Source organism: Galeopterus variegatus, unplaced genomic scaffold (assembly GCF_000696425.1).
Source record: "Galeopterus variegatus unplaced genomic scaffold, G_variegatus-3.0.2 Scaffold994, whole genome shotgun sequence".
NCBI lineage: Eukaryota > Metazoa > Chordata > Mammalia > Dermoptera > Cynocephalidae > Galeopterus > Galeopterus variegatus.
The window spans coordinates 404,503-420,424 of record NW_007727105.1 but is presented as its reverse complement, the minus strand read 5'-3'; the positions used below and the strand labels follow the sequence as shown (position 1 = coordinate 420,424).

The 15,922-nt window shown below is 46.8% G+C and overlaps 1 protein-coding gene across 2 annotated transcripts; it reads left to right on the top strand.

Annotated features, from left to right (window-relative positions):
* Positions 1-3,182: 3,182 nt before the first annotated feature.
* On the top strand, positions 3,183-7,162 carry SALL2 (spalt-like transcription factor 2). 2 transcript variants are annotated; one of them, XM_008574068.1, is made up of 3 exons: positions 3,183-3,313; positions 3,694-6,518; positions 6,968-7,162. In XM_008574068.1, exons 1-3 carry the CDS (start codon positions 3,247-3,249, stop codon positions 7,055-7,057), a joined length of 2,982 nt encoding a protein of 993 aa, XP_008572290.1. In that variant the 5' UTR covers positions 3,183-3,246; the 3' UTR covers positions 7,058-7,162. The 2 variants fall into 2 exon arrangements, with proteins under 2 accessions (XP_008572290.1, XP_008572289.1); XM_008574067.1 differs by having other exon boundaries at positions 3,694-7,050.
* The last annotated feature ends 8,760 nt before the right edge of the window (positions 7,163-15,922 follow it).

The following is a 15,922-nucleotide window of genomic DNA, read 5'->3' as shown; positions in this document are numbered from 1 at the left end:
GCACAGAGCAGCTCACTTTGCATATGTCCCACTTTTGGCCAGGTTTACCTCAGGTAGGATTTGTGAGGAGCGGGGTTGCAAGTTTGATGGGAAGGACAGTCCTCTGATACTGTGGTTCTCATCTTTGGCTATGCATTAAAATCACTTGAGGAGCTTTACAAAGATACTAATGCCTAGATCCTACCCTCAGGGATTCTGAATCAATTGGTCTGGAGTGTGGCCTGGACATTAGGATTTTAAAAGTTCTCCTGGTAACCCTAATTGGCAGCAAAGTTTGAGGACCACTGTTTAAATATACCACCCCGCTGCACACTACCTGTTTTTCTCTTTGTTCTCCCCAAGCATTCTCTCCCAAGCCTAAAGCAGCAGTTTGATGGGGCACCAGGCTTGGAGGGGAAGCGACCCGGCTTCCTTTTTTCTTTGTCATTTCAGGTCTCTGTAAATTTAAACAAGCATATCCAGGTCTTAGTCCTATATCCACCCCAGATTTTGCATGTGACCCAGGATAGCTTACCTCACCTTATCTGCTATCTAGGGACACTATTACCAGCTTAGTTTATTCCTGTGTTTGTGACTTCATTCATGTCTGCGTAAGAATCCTGCCCCCTTTTTCAGGATAGGCAGTGAGTACAAAGTGCTGAGAAATGGACGGTTCCTCTTACAGGTGGCTGTTGATCTGTCACCTTTCACCAGGGACTAAATTTACCTTAAAGAAGAGTGTAGATCAAATTACGCATCAGAAAGCACGTTTCATTAAAGAGCAAGAAAGGGGACAGTGTTTCCCAGGAGAAGATGAAAAGAAAAGGATTTCTTTTCTTGTCAGAAGACTTGACAAAACAGCAACTGGATATCAAATGTTCAATGCTAATTAACAAATGCTCAGTAGAAAGCTTCCATCTGATTCCCTCTCCCTTACTGAGGCCAGAGAGCAAATGGTAGGTAGGAGCCACAGAGGGCCCTTTCTGTAGCCTTAGGGCAGCCACATAATGTTGATGCGCTTGAGAAAGCATTGGACAGGAATCAAAGTTCTGAATGCTTCTTCACTCAATTATTGTGTGAACTTGGAAAAGTCACTTAACCTCTCCAACTTCTATTCCTTATCTGTAAAAATAGACCACATTGCACTAACCTGTGACTTGCCATAATTGAAATAGAAATTCCTCTCCTTCATTTGTAAGGGTCAGGCCTGAAAACACAGAGCCCATCTATTTTCAAATCCTTGTGATTATCTGAAGTTTCAAAACATAATTCAGTAAAATGTTTCAATTTAAAAAGACAGAATTTATGTTGAAAGTAAAGGGCATGTTACTAATATTTTAATTAGGTTGTTTCAGCTCCACTCCCCAAGATTCCTTACCCTTGATATGTCAATGAATTAGCCAACATCTTACCTCAGAAATTAATAAGATTTACAAGCAACGGGCCGGCCCGTGGCTCACTCGGTAGAGTGCGGTGCTGATAACACCAAGGCTGCGGGTTCGGATCCTATATAGGGATGGCCGGTTTGCTCACTGGCTGAGCGTGGTGATGACAACACCAAGCCAAGGGTTAAGATCCCCTTACCGGTCATCTTTTAAAAAAAAAAGATTTACAAGCAACATAAAAAATAGACTTAATTTTAGTATAAGTGTATTTCAGGTTAGATTATTTTACTAGTGGCAATGTAAATTCTCTAATCAATAATATTCAGGACTCTCAAAACTTTAAAAAGTTCCACATGCACTCATTATGTCAAAAGTTTTTAAAATTTTTTTAGTCCCCACAACATTTCTGAGGAAGATAGTGCAGTTACGATATTACCACTTTACAAAAATGGAAATAGTGGCATAGCATGCTGTGACTGACCACCATGCCTCAATTTACCAGCCAGGCAAGAATAGAACTGGGATTAGAACAACGTGGGTTTACTGATTACCAGGTAAACCACAAAACCAAGAACTTGTGGTCACTTCCTGCACGTAAGATAAATTATTTTAGGAAGTGAGAAACCCTTTAAGACTCATTTCAAGGTAGAAAGGGAATGCAGAGTACCTCGTTCAGGAGGTATCTTATCCCAACTTATCCTCTCTGAAATAGGAGGTTGCCTCTGTGGTTGTGAGCAGGTGTTAGTCATTTCTAGGCATTCAAACCAGGTTGGGGCTGAAAGGGGTTTTTTTAGATACTGAGAGGCTGCTTGGTAACTCCCATTGTTTCAGAAGGAGCTCCCCTCCCCCCCAGGTTAGAGCTGGGTGGGCTTCCGCTGGCCCCTGCGGGATAGCGTCTCCCCAAACCCAGCCTTTAATAGTAACAGTGTTCGAGTGTTCCAGGAGGTGAATAGAGAGGAAGAGGGTTGAGGAGAGGGTACTAAATAGGAGATGGCTTCTTAAATAAGCTTGAACTCTGTAAATTAGATGTTGGCCGAGTGATTTGTGGAGTAGCCTGCATTCAGCTATTATTCTGGGGGAGGAAGGGGGCTTAGTGTTCTGCAGAGACGAGTCCTGGGATGACTTCCTTGGAAATTCTAGCTAGCAGCCGCCCACCCTGAGAAACTTCTTTTGGGGAGAGCGATGATGGGGGTAGGGTAGGAATGGAAGTGAGGAAGACGGGACAAAACTTGGAGTATTGGGGGCTGGGTGCTGGCGAGGAGAAGATATTCTGGGCTCCTCCTCCCCCTCTGGCCCTCAAACCTCTGAGGAAATCAGACCACCCGCTCTGGAATCCACGTTTTCCAGGCTCAGCGGATCCTTTATCCAAAGAAAAATAAGAGAAGCCTATCGCCTTGCTCCATTGATCAGGGCTGCTTTTCCCGCTGTGCCCCCTGAGTGGGGAGGAGGGAGAGGCCAGGGCAAAGACATCTGTGGGGCGAGGGAGCTGGCAGAGGCTAGGAAAGGTGGACCCCCACCGTGCCTCGCCGCACCTGTCACTGAGCCTCTGGAAGCCCTCCTAGGCGCTGGGCTCCCTCCCCCACACCCTCTCTCCGGCTCCCGGCTCTCTCCTCAGCGGCTCCTCCCCACCCGCTCCCCTCCCCACCAGCTCCTCCCCCATCTCCCCTCTCCCGGCTTTCTCGCTCCAGCTCCTCCCCTCCTCCGCGCCGCCTGGCTCCCCTCCCCCTCCGCTGCTGCTCCCTGCCCCCGCCGCCGATCTCCATCTCCGCAGTCTGGGCCGCTGGGTGCAGAGGCTGCGGCAGCCCTGGCGGCCCACGCCGCCCTCCCCAATCCGGATACCCATTGTCTCCCACCCCACTCGGCCCTCCACTTCCCCACAACCATGGCGCACGATGCCGGGAGGAGTTCTTGTCTCGGAGGGCCCTGCGGGGAGCCGGCGGTGCTCGGAGGTGCGGTAGGGCAGGGCCCGGGCGGGGATGGGGGCGGAGTGGACGCGCGGGGGTAAAGACTTTTCGGTGGACAGAATAAAATGCATGATTTTCTGCATAGGCCCCCATCCTCACAAGCATTCCTTGCACTCGCCTGTGACCCGGGGAAAGGGGGGTTGGGGGAGAAAGGGAGTAGTATGCGCTGCCACCCCCTCCGCCAGTCATGCTGGGGCGTTTTGTGTCCACGCGGGTCAGGACTGAGGTCTAGCCTTTTGCATGGCCTGATGGTGTGCTCATCTCCCCACCCCCAACTAGCGGTTACTGGGCTTATTGCTGATGAGAGCCTCTGTGTACCCAGCACAACCGCACACCCACGCTCTCTTTCCTTGTCTTCTCCCCAGGTGACGCTAGCGAGGAGGAGCACCCCCAAGTCTGTGCCAAGTGCTGCGCGCAATTCACTGACCCAACCGAATTCCTCACCCACCGGAATGCATGTTCTACTGATCCTCCTGTAATGGTGATAATTGGAGGCCAGGAGAACCCCAACAACTCTTCGGCCTCCTCTGAACCCCGGCCTGAGGGCCACAATAGTCCCCAGGTCATGGACACAGAGCACAGCAACCCTCCGGATTCCGGGTCCTCCACGGATCCCACCTGGGGACCAGAGAGGAGGGGAGAGGACTCTTCCGGGCATTTCCTGGTCGCTGCCACAGGTACAGCGGCTGGGGGAGGAGGGGGCCTGATCTTGGCCAGTCCCAAGCTGGGTGCAACTCCATTACCTCCAGAATCCGCCCCTGCACCCCCTCCTCCTCCACCTCCCCCTCCACCCTCAGCTGTAGGCAGCGGCCACTTAAACATCCCGCTGATCTTGGAAGAGCTACGGGTGCTGCAGCAGCGGCAGATCCATCAGATGCAGATGACTGAGCAAATCTGCCGGCAGGTGCTGCTGCTTGGCTCCTTAGGTCAGACGGTGGGTGCTCCTGCCAGTCCCGCAGAGCTACCTGGGACAGGGACTGCCTCCTCCACCAAGCCCCTACTACCCCTCTTCAGCCCCATCAAGCCTGTCCAAACTGGCAAGACCCTGGCACCTTCCTCCTCCTCCTCCTCCTCCTCTTCCTCCTCCTCAGGGGCAGAAACGCCCAAGCAGGCTTTCTTCCACCTTTACCATCCTCTGGGGTCACAGCATCCCTTCTCTGCTGGAGGGGTTGGGCGAAGCCACAAACCCACCCCTGCCCCCTCCCCGGCCCTGCCAGGCAGCACAGATCAGCTGATTGCCTCCCCTCATCTGGCGTTCCCAAGCACCACAGGACTACTGGCAGCACAGTGTCTTGGGGCAGCCCGAGGCCTTGAGGCCGCTGCCTCCCCAGGGCTCCTAAAGCCAAAGAATGGAAGTGGTGAGCTGGGCTATGGGGAAGTGATGGGTCCCTTGGAGAAGCCTGGTGGGAGGCACAAATGCCGCTTCTGTGCCAAAGTATTTGGCAGCGACAGTGCCCTGCAGATCCACCTTCGTTCCCACACGGGTGAGAGGCCCTATAAGTGCAATGTTTGTGGCAACCGCTTTACCACCCGCGGCAACCTCAAAGTGCATTTCCACCGGCATCGTGAGAAGTATCCACACGTGCAGATGAACCCACACCCAGTGCCAGAGCATCTAGACTACGTCATCACCAGCAGTGGCCTGCCCTATGGTATGTCTGTGCCTCCAGAGAAGGCTGAGGAGGAAGCAGCCACTCCAGGTGGAGCTGTTGAACGCAAGCCTCTTGTGGCCTCCACCACAGCACTCAGTGCTACAGAGAGCCTGACACTGCTTTCCACTGGTGCAGGCTCAGCTGCAGCTCCTGGGCTCCCTGCTTTCAACAAGTTTGTGCTCATGAAAGCAGTGGAGCCCAAGAGTAAAGCTGATGAAAACACCCCCCCAGGGAGTGAGGGCTCAGCCATAAGTGGGGTGGCAGAAAGTAGCACAGCAACTCGCATGCAGCTAAGTAAGCTGGTGACTTCATTGCCAAGCTGGGCACTGCTTACCAACCACTTTAAGTCCACTGGCAGCTTCCCATTTCCCTATGTGCTAGAGCCCTTGGGAGCCTCACCCTCTGAGACATCGAAGTTGCAGCAACTGGTAGAGAAGATTGATCGACAAGGGGCCATGGCAGTGGCCTCTGCTGCGTCAGGAGCCCCCACCACCTCTGCCCCTGCACCTTCATCCTCAGCCTCTTCTGGACCTAACCAGTGTGTCATCTGCCTCCGGGTGCTGAGCTGTCCTCGGGCCCTGCGCCTGCATTATGGTCAACATGGAGGTGAGCGGCCCTTCAAATGCAAAGTGTGTGGCAGAGCCTTCTCCACTCGGGGCAATCTCCGTGCACATTTCGTGGGCCACAAGGCCAGTCCAACTGCCCGGGCCCAGAACTCCTGCCCTATCTGCCAGAAGAAGTTCACCAATGCTGTCACTCTGCAGCAGCATGTTCGGATGCACCTGGGGGGCCAGATCCCCAATGGTGGTACCACACTGCCTGAAGGTGGGGGAGCTGCCCAGGAGAATGTCACTGAGCAATCTACATCCTCTGGGACAGGGAGCTTTCCCCAGCAGCAGTCCCAGCAGCCATCACTGGAAGAGGAGTTGTCTGAGGAGGATGATGAGGACGAAGAAGAAGAGGAAGATGTGACTGACGAAGACTCCCTGGCAGGGAGAGGCTCAGAGAGTGGGGGTGAGAAGGCAATATCAGTGAGAGGTGATTCGGAAGAGGCATCTGGGGCAGAGGAGGAAGTGGGGACAGTGGCAGCAGCAGTCACAACTGGGAAGGAGATGGACAGTAATGAGAAAGCAACTCAACAGTCTTCTCTGCCACCACCACCACCACCACCTGATAGCCTGGATCAACCTCTGCCAATGGAGCAGGGAAGCAGGGATGTTTCAGGAGGCACGGAAGAGGGGGTCAAACCTGAGAGGAGCTCAAGCCCAGCATCAGCACTCATTCCAGAAGAGGAAGGCACCAGCAGCTCCTTGGTGGAGGAGCTGAGCTTGCAGGAAGCAATGAGAAAGGAGCAAGGAGAGAGCAGCAGCAGAAAGGCCTGTGAAGTGGGTGGCCAGACCCTTCACCCCCAGCCAGCTCTGGAGGAGCATCAGAAGACCCATCCCAAGGAGGGGCAGCTCTTTACGTGTGTTTTCTGCAGGCAGGGCTTTCTGGAGCGGGCCACCCTGAAAAAGCATATGCTGCTGGCTCACCACCAGGTACAGCCCTTTGCCCCCCATGGCCCTCAGAATATTGCTGCTCTTTCGTTGGTCCCTGGCTGTTCACCTTCCATCACTTCCCCAGGGCTCTCCCCCTTTCCCCGAAAAGATGACCCCACCATCCCATGAGCCTGTTTTTCTGTGTACTGCTGCCCTTTGACCCAGGGAGCAGAAGGTCCGTAGAAGGACCTCCAAGATTTATGAGCCCTTACTTTGTCTTTTTCTCTGAGTTCTTACATGATATGTCTCTAGTGGCTTTTCTCTAGTCCCTGAGCTTGGAAATTATTGTGCTTACAAGGGGATTGCTCCCTGAGGAATTTTTCTCCCCTCTTCATTCTTTGTACCTGAGGAAAATAGATTCTGTACAGCTTTCACATTCTCAAGGGAAACCCTCTCTAGCTTTCCTGAAGTGACCCTTCTCCCCTCTCCTCTCCCTTTCCCTTTGACAGGTACACCTGATCACCCACATTTGGAATTGCAGCCCAGCCCAAAGGGGCTGGCAGCTGTCTCTGGAGGGCTCAGCGCCACTCCTCTGGTGACCAGGTCAACCTATAGGACTTCTTGTCCCAGGACCTTCCTGCTCAGTTGGCAGGGGTGGGTCCCCTACCTTTCTGGAACCAGTACACGGCTTTTCTCTCAAGTAGCCTGCCCACCAAGCCCTGGAGTTCCAGCTCCACCTCCAGTACTACTTTAGGCCTGGCACCACCAGTGCTGTTTGGCCCAGGACCTATGGCTGGAAAGGTGCGTCCAACAACGGGATCTATAGAGGCCCAGGAGAAGACAGCCCCCTCCTCCTATATCAGCCTTCTGCATCCAAGGCAGTGTCTGAGAAATCCATCATAGAAGAGAAGTAGCACTGTACATTCCTCCTCTCTCCTCCTCCTGCTTCAGAAGGTGCTGGCAAGGAAGATCCTCCACTAATTGGTGGCTCAAGCCTAGGAGGTAGGGAGAAATGAAAGGGTAATACTCAGTAAATCCCTTGTTACGTTAAGGCAAAGGTGTTGGCTAGTCAGTATGCCGAGACATCGCCAGCTTCTCATTCATGGCCTTTCAAATTGGGAAACAAGTGGATTTCTTGCCAAGAGGTCTCCCATGGGATATTTTGGGAAATGTGAAGTTAGTTATATCTCTAATAAGCATTGTCGGTAAGGGTGTTTATTGAAGTGATGGCAAGTTGAAAAACGTTGCTAAAGCATAGGGCTTTCTGGGAACCTATGTGATTAAGAAAGGGACATGATGTAAGGGAGGGGACCTCAAATTCTTGTGAATGTTCTTTTGGGCTACTAGTGACATAGTGTGCAGCAGTGTACCAGGGATCATGGGGGGAATTCTTAGCACTAGAGTGCTTCTAGTTTTAGGTAACCCCCTCCTTTATTTCCTGGCCCCTTGTATTCTCCTTGTCTTCCTCTCTCAAGACCCCTTTCTGCCCCATTTTGCCTGTCTGGGGCTTATGTCTTGCCACTGTCTGGTTCTTAAGAGTCCCAGATTCTGGCAGATGAGCTCTGGGTGGTATCCTTCCTGCCTCTCCGTCTTGTAATGAGATGTAGTATTTACTCTTAACATAGGATCATTTGGAACAAGAGTTCCAAGGAGGAGAGAGTGAGGGTTTTACTGTTGACTGACTTGAATGATGGCTTCTCCTCCAAAGTTGTAGGCTCCAGAGCTTCCTAACATAGAAAAATGTGAAGAACAGACAGGAGAAATGTTAGTGTCCTTCCCTCCATAATTAAAGATGTTTTAACCAAATATTTGTGTTTCTTTTTATTTCATACTAAATAGCCAGCTGGGGTGTGATATGAGCATTCCCTAACATTGAGATTCCCTTCCTACCTACATCTCCTGCCAAAGCTGAACATATGGTGTTCAAATATTTAATTTACTCAGCCTTGTCCTAAAACAACCTCCAGTGAATATAATTTCCCTGTGGAAATTTGTGTTCCCTGTAGAGTCTGTGGTCTCAAAAGGTAGGGGCTGGCCAGTTAGCTCAGTTGGTTAGAACCCAGCCTTGTAATACTGAGGTCAAGGATTCGGTTCCCTATGCTGGCCAGCTACTAAAAAATAAAGGGATTTGTCCACTGTGTTCAGTCATTGTCTAGGTTTTCTTTTTGCCTAAAACTTTCCACGTTTCTTTGTGTGTTGTGTTTTGTTTTCTTTGGAGGTTGGAAGCTATTACCAGTATTTCCCAAACTCCAGGCCAGCCTACTGACATCAGTGAATCTGTAGAACCAAGGTGAATTAAACATGATCCTTGAGATCTGATGTCAACAGAAAGGAGAAAAAAGTAATACAACCCTAATAATTTATACCAACAGGATAAAGGAGAATTCTTAGCATTAAGAATGCAGAGAAAGCACATGGAGGCAGAGTAAAATGAAGCATGTATTTTTTTAATCTCTCCACAACATGGTACAGATTTGTCTCTAAGACCTTGCTTTCCTTAAGAACTGAATTTCCTAAATTCTTTAGATTTTTTTTTTTGCATTTGTAAGATAATATCTGAATTTTAGTGCTAAAAGGATGGAATTGGTAAAAAGATTTGCCTAAAGTCACTCAGCCAATTAGAGACACAGTTGGATTAAGGAACCTAGGTCAGCAGAATCCCAGTCTTAGTGCTACTTCCAGTAATCAGGAATGGTGCTTGCTTCCTGCTACATTATTAAGACTCCTGATGTGAGGGCTGGCTGGAAGACAGAAAAGAATGAGGTAAGTAAACCTATTCTTGGCTCAATTCAAGGTAAAGAACTGATGTTTGATTTAGTTGCCCCCACTAGAGCAGTACAGGTCCCTTTTAAAATGTAACTGATGAATAGCAACAAATGGGAATCTTGGGAAGGCGACTAGGGGAGAAACAGCTATTTTCTCTTAAATTCCTGGCAAAACTTTGTAAATCTGTTTTTCCTTTCAGCCTATGGAAGGAGGTAGATCATCAATCCTTCCATCCTCAACCACCCCTACCCCCACTGGACATAGATAATACCATTTAACTAATTAAACCAGACTTGCTCTCTCTTTAGGTGCCAGTTCCCATTACGGTAACAGCTGTCAGTGAAGCCCTTATTGATGGACACTTCCTTGGGCAGGTCAACACTAAGCCTGACTCCCCACCTCCCTCTTTCACAGCTGTACTTTATTTTCTCCTCTGTCTCATTTTCATTCTTTTTCCTTCTGTCCTACTTTTTCTTTTTCATTGACCTCTCTTCTTTAACAGCTTTTAGTTCTTTTTATTTTCTCTCTTCACCCCTAATGTATTGCTTCTCTTGTTAGAGCCTTTAATTTCTTCTTCTTGCAACCGACCCTATCCGCACCCTCAGCCCCACCATTTGTCACTCTCAATCACTTTACACTAGATCATCTTTTTGGAAGGTGTATTAACTCTCACCTGTTGGAATAAATATGTAAATACATGCAGCTTGCAAAACACGCACTTTATATGAAACAAACAGGATCTAGTTTAAATTGGATGAATAAAAGTATCGGTATTATAAAAAGCAAGAGGCTGTTAGAAGGCAAACAAAACCAATGCCATTTTTTCCCTGCCCACCATGTTGACTTGTGTTTAACCTCATTCCTTTGTTTCACTGACTGGTTATACCCAAACCTTAGGGCAAACTGTAAAAGGAACATAGGTTTCAGGGAGTGAATGACTTATTACAGCGGGTGCTGTCAGTAGTCTGAGCACTAACATCACAAAACCCCTACTTCTTGAATCAAAAGACACCTGGTAAATGATGTTATCAACTTCTTTTGCCTTTTTTTTTTTTTGGCAGTTGGCTGGTATGGGGATCTGAAGCCTTGACCTTGGTGTTACAACCGTGCTCTAACCAAGTGAGCTAACTGGTCAGCCCCTTAACATATTTTTCTTAAGATGTTTCCTTTAAGTTATTTTTAGTAATAGGGGCTTTTGCTATATAAACATTGTCTAACCTGCAGAGAGAGCTCTCATCTGATGTCACTCTTCACTGTGTCCAGCTGTCCTGTGTATAAGTCACCCTGACTAATAAATATCTATCTCTGATTACTGAATGGACCTGCCCGCTTCCTTCTTCAGTCTCAAAGTATCCTCCCAATTTGGAGGGCATTAAACTTTACCCCCTCCTCCCACAGCCAGCTTCTTCGCTTATTTACTTTTTTCAGATACCAAGTGTTGGTTAGGTACAAAGGCAAATGAGACACACTTCTGCCTTTAGAGGAGCTCAGACTAGGAGGGGAGAAAATGTAAACACTTTTATATGGTGGTAATAAGTACTGTGACAGATACGAACAATGTCCTGTGGGATCCCAGAGAGGGAGATAACTAACTCATAATCGAAACATGAAGAAGGGGTAGGGGTGTACAATTCTCTTGAATTCAGCCTTCATAATAACCACTCTCAAATATATTAATTCACTGGAACCATACAACATCCTAGGGACCAAGGTAGTTACCATTTAAGAACCTATATAAGATCCACCAAGCCCACTGTGGCAGACACAGAAATGTGCTGATTTCAAGTTACCCCTTCAAGAAGGAACTGGCTTCCTAGCTGTGAGGAGCCCGGTCAGCTGACAACCTCCAGCTGTCCCGGTCTTCTCTAGCCCTTGGCCAAAAACCCAGCAAGGTACAAGGTAGAGGGCTTAGCCATTCCCACGCAACACAGGACTCTAATGAGCAGTCTTTGCTCAGGAACTCCCCACTGGGTTGGCAGAGACCTTCTAAGGTCTACTTCGCAGTCTGATGGCTCTCTCTGCCCAATTCTGCTTTCTCCCCCCTTTCCTTTTACAGATGTTATTCCCCAATGAAACTCTTGGACACCTAGCTCTGTCTCAGCATCTGCTTCTCAGAGAATTCCACCTGTGTCACCTCTGAAAAGGGACCAGATTCTACTGGCACATTTTTGTCCCTCAAATTCCTGCACCTGGGACTCTGGTTACCATCCCTGGAACTTCTTCTCGACTAACAAATGTCTGTCTCCTGATCCCCAAAACAGATTTCACTAGACTTATTCTCAGACCAAACTTTGACTTTATTTTCTTTACATTTCCTTGTCTTGTTTTTCTTTCTTCTTTTTTTGGCACCTGGCCAGTACTGGGATCACCTGGACCTTGGTGTCATCAGCACTGCGCTCTAACCAACCAGCTTGCTTTGTCTTTTCTAACTAATGTAATAACACTAGACTGACTAACCCTAGTAGATATTTTACTTTTAGTCATAAAATAAAAAATTAACTATGAGCAAGACTTAAGAAAAAAAATTTCAGCCAAAGAACTAAGTAAGAAGTGCAGTATTTGGTCAGTACTGTTGGTGTTTCTGTAATTCATTGTTGTGTAACAAATCTGCCCAAAACTTAGTGTCTTAAACAATAATTATGTATTTGCTTATGATTCTATGAATTGTCTGGGCAGGCCCAGCTAGGATGGCTTGTCTGTGTTCCATGTCATGAGTACTCAGGTAGCTTCAATTTAGGCTGGAGGGCTCAAGATGGCCTCACTTCTGACCTCTCTCTCCTTATGGTCTTTCATCCTTCAGAGTCTGTCTTTCTCTTTTCGAGTGGTCTATCTATCAGGGTAACTGGACTCCCATGAAAGCCCAGGATGCCAAGAGGACAAAACAGAAGCTGCAATGCCCCTTCAGGCCTAGGCTTTGGAACTAAGGGAATATCACATCTGCTACATTCTGTTGGCCATAGCTAGTCCAGAATGCCAGGTCAGATTCAAGAGGGGAAATAAGCTGTACTTCTTGATGAAAAGAGTGGCAAAGTCACACTGCATGAGGGCATGTGGGATGCGTGGCATTGTGGCCAACTCTGTAAACCATCTACCACAGCAGATATGAGGAAAACTTAAGAAGTATAATGCACGCAGCACTCACCTGATAGGCTTACACTCTGTTTTGATCAGAAGAGGTCTGAATGTTTCCCTCCTCTCTGCACTTTTCAGTGTTGTATGCAGACTGGCTAAAAGTGGGCAAGCAACAACAAAGCAGTGGCTTTCTTTTGAGCAGCAAACTGGACATGAGCCTGGAAAGAATCCCTCTATAAGCAGATCATGCTAAGAGGCCCTGTGCTTCTAAAATTTGCCCAATTTACAACTGTAATAATTTACCCAAAGTGAATGTGAAAGCAAAGACTCCTGGCAGCTGCCCTTGATTTGGCTGACTTTCTAGGAGTACTTCTTTGTTAGTATTGAGGGGTGAGGGGTGGCAATTCAGACTTTAGGTAGCCCAAGTTCTATCAGAAACAGAATCTCTTCCACTAGAAAAATCGTTCCATTCCTAGACAAAAATGCTTGTCATGTTTAGGGGCTGACCTTTGAAATCCTGTCTTTAAGATGAATCAACTTCCTTCATCTTCTGTGAAGCTATATCCAGTACTTTCTCTACCACAATTATTTAATCTTACTGGCATATAATTTCTATATATTTCATTTCTAAGTGTTAAGGACCCTGGAAGAACAGTGATCTTATAAAGTGAAGAATCCAGATTCGTGAACAATTAACTCTAATGGTGCTATAATACAGCAATAATGGGATTATCTCATTTCAGTAACAATATATGTCTAAATATAGGATCATACAGTATACAACCTAAATGAAAACAAAAGCAGAGTCCTTTGTCAACTTTCCTGGCAGCAATCATTAGATCCATGCTATTAAAGGAAGCAAAAACCTTTAGGAGTAGTCTTGAGTAATCTTCCATGACCTCACATCAGCCCACTCTCCCAAGAGTATTTTAGCTGAGGAAGATAATATTTTGCTTTTGGTTGTGTAATTCTCATGATTAAATGTCCAGAGATAATCATATGAGCCCATATTCACTTCTGTGTCCTCTATTTCAGTGCTCATATACAAAATTATACATCTTGATAGATAGTGTAAATTCCCTACTAAGTTCAAAAAATGAGATGCAGGGGCCAGCCCGTGGCTCACTTGGGAGAGTGTGGTGCTGATAACACCAAGGCCGCGGGTTCAGATCCCTCCATAGGAATGGCCGGTTAGCTCTCTTGGGAGAGCGTGGTGCTGACAACACCAAGTCAATGGTTAAGATCCCCTAACCGGTCATCTTTAAAAAACAAAATGAGATGCAAATGAATACAGACACTCCCCAATTTACAATGGTACAATTTTTCAGCATAATGATGGTGGGAAAGCCATATGCATTTAGTAGAACTGTAACCCCATTGTACGTCGAGGGACTTAATGATTTATGATAATTTTAACTTATGATGCCTTTTTGACCTAACAGTATTTTTGACTTATGATGGGTTTATTGGGATGTAACCCTACGGAAAGTTGAGGAACATCTGTATTTTGATCGCTACTGAATCTCTACAGTAACCAGCACATAGAAATCACTCATTGAATACTTGCTGAATAATGAAACTGTCACATTCCAATACACACACCTTTCTTCTTAATAGCTCACTTTCGTATTCACCCTTCCTTTCCATCACTATCCGTAATCAGCTTGTATCTAAAGTTCTAATCATCAGTTACAATAGACTAACCATCTTCCCTGTCTCCAAACTCTCCTTCCTCCCCACCTCAGTCAGTCTAGAATACCAGATTAATCTTAAAACATTCTTTTTCACAAACCCTAAATGGTCCCTGTTATATTCTGAATAAATTGCAAACTCTTTACTGAGGTAACGTGTACTTCCTGCAAAATGATATCAGATCTGGAAAACTAAATTTTCTCCCAATATTCCCAAATATAAATCTTTATGTTCTAGTGAACTAATCTGGATTGGCAGAATACACAACATGCTTTCCTAATTCTAGACTAGACCTTTGCTTTTATCATGTTCTTGGCCTGGAATTCCTTGCTATAGCTTCACCTACTGACATCTTAGATTTCACTTTAAGCCTGAACCTTGATGCCAGCTTCTTTCCAATGCCTTCCTGCGTCATCTGGACTTGGAGTCCTCTTCTTTGCAATCACATTTACTGTTTTGAGCCTAGGCTCATGCTGCCTTATACTGTAAAGATGGTTCAGTATTAATAAGCTGAGTCTTAGCTCCTTTGCCAGACCAAAAGCTCTTTGAAAACAGGAGCCACGCCTATCAAACTATTCTTTCTGACAGTGTTTGGCATCATGCAGACATTTGATAGATCCCAAATGTTTCCATTCAGAGGACTCCATTAAAAAACAAAAAACAAAAAACAACCCCCCCCCAACTTTATAAGTTTACTACACATACAGAGAAGTGTACATACTAAAATGTTCAGCTCAGTTAATTTTCACAAACAGACCACACTCATGCAAATGGCTCCCATAATAAGAAACAATGCAGCCAGAACCTTGGAAGTTCTCTTTATGCCTCCTTATGAAAACACTATTTTAATCGATTACATGTGATACTTGTAGATTTGGTGTAAGAAGTGAGAGTATGTATTTGTAGACCCCTTATAATATCTCTCTTCCATCAGACTTCCTCACAACTCTCCCACTACACACAAAGAAACATGTCTCATCTGCTCATTCCCCACAACCCAAATTGGGTCCACTGTAATAGGGTTTTTTTGTTTTCTTTTTTTTTTTTTTAAAGATGACCGGTAAGGGGATCTTAACCCTTGGCTTGGTGTTGTCAGCACCACGCTGAGCCCTTGAGCTAACCGGCCACCCCTATATGGGATCGGAACCCGTGGCCTTGGGGTTATCAGCACCACACTCTCCCGAGTGAGCCACAGGCGGGCCCTGTTTTTTTGTTTTCTTGCTTTTTGTTTTTTTGTAAACGAATGCATGGAAACATAAACCTACAACGTCGTATAACTTCGTATAATGTATGCTATACGAAGTTATGCACACAAAGAAACATGTCTCATCTGCTCATTCCCCCCAACCCAAATTGGGTCCACTGTAATAGGGTTTTTTTGTTTTCTTTTTTTTTTTTTAAAGATGACCGGTAAGGGGATCTTAACCCTTGGCTTGGTGTTGTCAGCACCACGCTGAGCCATTGAGCTAACCGGCCACCCCTATATGGGATCGGAACCCGTGGCCTTGGTGTTATCAGCACCACACTCTCCCGAGTGAGCCACAGGCGGGCCCTGTTTTTTTGTTTTCTTGCTTTTTGTTTTTTTGTAAACGAATGCATGGAAACATAAACCTACAACGCTTTCAGTTGAAAAAGTATTTTAACACCAAACGTTCAAAAGGATCTAGTGATTCTTCATTTTAAAAATCGGTACTGCATATGCTGCTCCATGAATACTTCCTTAACAGGAGTCAACTCTCAGGACCGATCTCCTGATATCCAACATGGCCGCATGCGCGTCTATAAGCAACATGGCCGCTCTGCCAGGCACCACCATGGCAACCACAGCCTCACTATGCCCAGAAACACGAGAGAACTGCCATAAGGAACATATCCGCCCTTCTGCCCACACCTAACGTGGCTCGCCTTACAGCTTCCAAAGCGAGCGCGAAACA

Excerpts from the sequence above, each read along its gene's own strand:
- SALL2 (XM_008574067.1), top strand. The coding sequence starts at position 3,247 with ATGGCGCACGATGCCGGGAGGAGTTCTTGTCTCGGAGGGCCCTGCGGG. Across the intron at positions 3,314-3,693 it reads GGAGCCGGCGGTGCTCGGAG|GTGACGCTAGCGAGGAGGAG; the intron begins GTGCGGTAGGGC and ends TCTTCTCCCCAG.